The 6000-nt window shown below is 43.6% G+C and overlaps 1 protein-coding gene across 1 annotated transcript in view; it reads left to right on the top strand.

The window, feature by feature from the left end:
• The first annotated feature begins 2420 nt into the window (after nt 1–2420).
• The window catches only part of dnajc17 (DnaJ (Hsp40) homolog, subfamily C, member 17), a 49828-nt gene continuing 46248 nt past the window's right edge, over nt 2421–6000 (top strand). Inside the window, exon 1 of the mRNA XM_048600466.1 lies at nt 2421–2507. Within this exon, the coding sequence (XP_048456423.1) occupies nt 2421–2507 (87 nt within the window). The remainder of the gene's footprint in view (nt 2508–6000) is intronic.

Raw genomic sequence — 6000 nt, 5'->3', positions numbered from 1 at the left:
CTGGGACATCACGGTGGCTGAGTGGTTAGCACTGGTGCTTCACAGCACCAGGGACCCGGGTTTGATTCCAGTCTTGGATGACTATCTGTCTCCCTGTGTCTGCATGGGTTTCCTCCCACAATCCAAAGATGTACAGACTAGGTGGATTGGCCATGGGAAATGTAGGGGTACAGAGATAGAGTAGGAGGGTGGGTCTGGGTGGGATGCTCATCGGAGGGTTGGTGTGGACTCGCTAGGCCGAATGGCCTGCTTCCACACGTGGGGATTCTATGTGGCTGGACTGCAGAACTTCAGTCTGATTCATTGGTTGTGGGTTTGTTTAGCTTTAACTACCTGAGTTATGACTTGAAATGCTTTGCCTTCTTGTGTAGTCAAGACACATTCAATATTAATTTTCTGAAAGGAATTGGGCAAATATTTAAAGAGAACAAAAAGATTGAGGGTTATTATGATAGAACTGAGTTACGGGATTAATTAGATGGCACTACTAAATAACTGTCACTGGCGTGAAGGGCTGAATAGCCACTTTGTGTGTGGTATCATTCTATGAGTTACATACTGCTTCCACTGTTAGCACACAAGTAGTCCTGTGTTGTAGCCTCACCAGGTCGACACCCTAAGTTTAGGTATTTCTGGTGCTGCTCTTGGCTTTCCACCGTGCACTCTTCTTTGAACCTGGGTCGCTCCTCCAGCATGATTATACTGATCGCGATTGAATGTAATTCTGCTGTTGCAGATGGCTAAAAGCACCACATTGATACCCAGTTTTGAGTTGCTAGATCTGTTCCACATCTGTGACATCGTATGTTGGAGAGACTAGCCTCAACCTGAAGTCAGGACTTCCATCTCTACAAGGACTGTGCAGCAGCCTCTGCTACCAATGAGTCATGGATAGATACCTCTATGAGAGGTGGATTGGGGAGGAGGAAGTCTAGTAGGTTTTCCCCTCCCATTGATTCCCTTACCACTTGCTGCAGATCAAGTTCAGCAACTGCACCCTTTAGCACTCAGCCGGCTGGGGGAGGCCACTTTGTAGACTTCCCCCTAAGAGTCCACTCTGTACCCTTGCCATGCTCGGTGCTCATATGCTACTAATTTAAAGCAATTCTTGCCAAATCTTCTGAAAGTAGAAAGATAGATAAATAATCTTGGAACATGACTTAATGGCTTTTGTGGAGTAATTTATGTTAAGACTGGTTAAGTTTATTCGAAGGTTATTTGGACATAAGGTCAGTGGGGAAGGTCAGTTTTTGAGCCTGCAGATATTATGGCTCTGGTCTGTGCTGTTCTGGAGTTTCTATGCATCAATGTGTGATTTTCTGATTAGAAGGAAATTTAAAATCAACCTCTTCTCCTGTCTTCTCCCATTCTTCCCTTCACCGACACAAGCTGTTCCCTTCCTCACATGTCCCCTCTTCCTGTCCTTGCTTGTGTCTGTTCTCCATTCACCCATATCTTTAACACTACCTTTGGGAGTTGTACAGCAGGCTTACTGCACTGAAAGGAGATCGTTTGCTTTTTTGAGGAAGCAGTAAACAATGCAGGCTGTATATCTCGGCACAATTTGTGGCCAACTTGGTGAGTGATCCGTGATTGGAGTTGCAGATGTAGGTATTGTATACAGCAGCAGTAATGGTTTTCATATGCCTGCACTTCAGTTAACCCAGGCAATTTACCATGTGTGATGACAGCTGATTAGGTTTTTATTATCGGATGAATTACAGCCTATGTTTGAGTAGAATTTATGCAGCCTCCTATTGTTGCCTATTAGAACAAGGCAGTCAAACTCACAAGTGAGCTCCCCCACTTCTGTCCAGTAACACAGACATTGCCAAGTTTCTGACTGCCTCTCATTAGGACATTAACTTCTGATTAGTTTACCGTCACCAATCAGGTCATCATTCTTGTAGTGTCAGATTGGGGAGTGTAACAGCTTTGTAGGATGGGGAGCATATCACATGGCATGCCTTGATCCTGCTCGATAATCATGTATCTGTCCCATAAAAGATACTAGATTGTCGTCATGATGTGAAACTTGCACTGAATTCTCATTTCCAAACCCCAGCTGTGGGCACTGACACACATGTACTCCTATACCTCGAATATTCTGATGGAGCAACTTTACTGACTGAACTATCAGGAGCATTTTGAAAAGTAAAATTTGTAAGTTATATAGAGAAGACAAGCTGTGGATGTTTGGAATTACATGAGGTGTAGGCACTCATGATCTGCAATCAAATTAGTCAGACTGACTTGTCTAGACAAGGACCATCGATGGTAAGTCTGACTGTAACGGTCAGTGGACAGGGAAGCTTAGAGACTGGCAGTGATTGGTCTGACTCCAATAGTTAGTGGACAGTGAGTAGACCAGTGATACCCAAGCACCATGTACTAGTTCTGAGGTTCTATTTATGTCCAAAATGCTGAAGGACAAATCTTGCCACAATGCCACGGGGCACGGCAGTCTGGCACTTCGTGGTGAAGCTTTTATGCAGAGAAACAATTGGGTACTGATCCACATGCAATGTCCTCAAGGTCCTGTGGGAAAAGGAGACAATAAATCCTGTTGAATGGTTCACGGAGTAGACTGTTAAAGTTATCTGGCAGAGCACTTTGTCACCAAAACTTTCAGACAAAAGCCAATATACAGCTTATCTAGTAGATGGGAAGGCCCTCCCTGTCTGCATACCTGGAGTTCAACCCCTCCTCTCACTGTGGTTGCACTGGGGAAGAGACTGCTGTGTACCTCCTTCTGAAATTTTCCTTTGCAAACAACTGGATAGAGATGTGAAAGTTCATCCCGAGCAGCTCTGTAACACTGGCTCTGTGCTCCACAGGCGGTTCCCAGCACCATGCACACTATGATAAACATCAGCTACTCCTTTGAGGATCATCATGTTTTGAAAGATGCCCCTTTGTGCTGCTTGAAAATTGCTGGTTTTCCTGTACAAAGCGTTATTATAAACAACTAGATGCTACAGACTGACACATTTCAAGATTCAGGACTATATGCTGATTGTGCAGGAGAGTTTGGGCCAATGACACCAAAGGCACAATTGGGAAAGGCCATTTTCTAAGGCCTATGACAAATACTGTGTTGAAAGAGACTGACCTGTTTTGGATTTTACCTAATGTTAAATTTGTACTGCTAATTTACAATTTTTTTGTGAATTAAGTGTATTTTAGAAGAAAAAGAGACTGCCAGTCTGGATATCATGGCCAGTGGGCGAGGTTTGATTAGAAGCAAATGAAAGCAGAAGGTTCTGAAGAAGGGTCACTGGATTCAAAAGGCTAACTCTGCCTTCTTGCCACAGATGCTGCCAGACCTGCTAGTTCCTCTAGAAATTTCTGTTTTTGTTTGTTTCATATCTCCAGCACCTGTAGTTCTTTGTTCTATTTCACAGGTTTGATTAGAGACTGGCTATGGTCAATTTGACCGTTGTGATTTCTGGTACTATTTGCTGAAGTGGTAGAGTGGATATAAACGGGCGTCTCCAATGATTGATGGGGTCCAGAACAACTGAATAAAGATGGACTACAGAGTGATGATTCTAACCCAAATATAAAGAAACTGAGGAATGTCTGCCAGAGATAGTACTTGATGCAGGGACAACGTCAGCATATGAGGATAGATTATATAGATAATGATTCCCTGATTTTCGTTGTTCCATTATTGATAGCTTCCTAGGGCCTGAGTTCATAAATTCTTTTGGTATCATTAGAGGTGATTGTGAAGGATTAATTGTTGTAAACTCTTAATTGGGGTATCGATGTTAGAATCATAGAATTCTTACAGTGCAGAAAGACGCCATTCAGCCCATCAAGTCTGCACTGACTGTCGGAAGAGCATCCCATCCAGACCCGCAACCCCCACCCCGATCCTGTGAGCCTGCATTTACCACGACATATCCACCTAGCCTATACATGCATGGCCAGTCCACCTAACCTGCACATCTTTGGACTGTGGGAGGAAATCACCTCACCCAGAGGAAACTCACACAGACACGGGAAGAAAGTGCAAACTCCAGACAGACAGTCACCTGAGGGTGGAATCGAACTGGGTCCTTGGCGCTGGGAGTCAGCGGCGCTAACTACTGTGCTGCCCTTGAGGGAAGGAACCTGTTTTTCCTCTGAAACCAGTCTCTCACCAACATGGTTGAAATTCAACTGGGATAGCTTCGCATAATTTTTGACTATTAGAATATGACAGAGACTGGCCATTCTGCAGAAAGTGGCTCATCTTCTGATTTTACAAAATAACTCCTGTGCCTGAGAGGCACAATCAGGAATGATGTGGACTTGCTTGGATAGGTGCAGCTCCATTAACACTCAGGAAAACCAGATACCATGCAGAGCAAAGTTGTTGGCCCGACTGGCACTTCCCCCATTATCCTAAATTCCAATATCCTCCGGCACTGGTATAACTTGTCCACAGCATGTACCTATGTGATGTACCATTAGCAACTCATGATTCTTTGAGAACCCCTCCATAAATGCTGACCTCTACCATTTAGAAGTAAAAGGGCAGCAAGGTGCATGGGGCACCATTAGCTCCAAAGTACTGGGAATGTAGGAAGTTTGACTGCATAACCCAAACACCTCTGCATGAATATAAAATTCATCAAAAATCGAAAATAATATACTGTTTTGCAATTCATTATTGCTTGTGTGTACTTTTAAAGTGGGCTTCATTGCAAGTCACTGGCTTGGTGCCATGCCTGTGCGTGTGAGCCCCAATACAGGAAATGTCTGCGTGGCATTCTGCCGCATTATGTACTTCTACCCTGTTTTCCTGTATATTTCTCTGGGGCACGAACTGATCGCTACGATAAGAGGATCTATGACACTTTTAACTCCATCAATCCCTTGTTACTTTCGTTTAAACCTTGACAATTTTGTAGTTTACCATTGGCACTGTAATTGACTGTACAGGCCGAATTTAGTTCTTGTGACAGCAATTCCCCCTCCTGTGGTTGGACACTTGAGTGCCTTTCAATGAGGGACCACCCTGGTAGACTGCCAGCAAACCTAATAGAGTTTGCTGCATTGCCTTTGTGAAGCACGTCCTGTTCCATCTCTGAGCTTTTAAATTCCGCTGGGTTCAGGGAAGATTGCCTTAACAAGGTTCATTAATGAGATTAATTAACATCCTGTTGCCACTAGGCAGTATTCCTGCACTAAGCTCTTCCTCCTCTTCCTCTTCCCCACCCCCCAAAAAAAAGGTTTTTCTAAGGCTGGGTATTGGACAAGCGTGCCCCTGCCCAATTTGCCCTGCATGACCCCACCGTACCCCTGTCATTCACTGCATTCATGTCTGCTCTGAAGGACTCCATTAAATGCTGTCTCGTAATTATGTATGTTAGTATTATCATCACGTTTACTAAGCAGATAGACAGTGATGTACAATTTGGAAAATACACGTTATGTTCAGCAATATGTTCCCTCTATAATCTTAATCCGTTGAATCAAACGGCAGCCACTGGTACAGACCTGTAATTACCAGTCCTTCATGCAAGTGTTAAGTATGCGTACCAAAGTTGGACACAAGCTATAATTGTTTGCAGCTTGCTTTTTCAGAGTTGTGTGTGTGTGTGTGTGTGTGTGTGTGTGTGTGTGTGTCTCTTGTATATAGTAAAGAGAAACCGCTATGTAAATTTGTTTGTCTGTAATTATGTCCTGCATCAGCAATGTTACTGTGACACCTAAATTTTATGTTTTGCAGCACCTCAGCCAGTGTTAACTAATGGAGTTGATGAGGGGGTGCCAATGGTTTATTTGGACGTCCACAAGGCTTTTGATAAAGTCCCACATAAGAGATTAATATGTGTAATTAAAGGACATGGGATTGGGGTTAGTGTATTAAGATAGCTAGAAAACTTGTTGGCAGAGAGAAAACAAAGACTGGGAATAAATGGGTCTTTTTCCAAATGGCAGGCAGTGACTAGTGGGGCACCACAGGAATTAGTGCTAGGATCCCGGCCATTCACAATATATATTAAT

Source organism: Rhincodon typus, chromosome 8, assembly GCF_021869965.1.
Source record: "Rhincodon typus isolate 14 chromosome 8, sRhiTyp1.1, whole genome shotgun sequence".
NCBI lineage: Eukaryota > Metazoa > Chordata > Chondrichthyes > Orectolobiformes > Rhincodontidae > Rhincodon > Rhincodon typus.
Note: the sequence above shows the minus strand (reverse complement) of the source record. Positions and strands in the feature narration are given on the sequence as shown.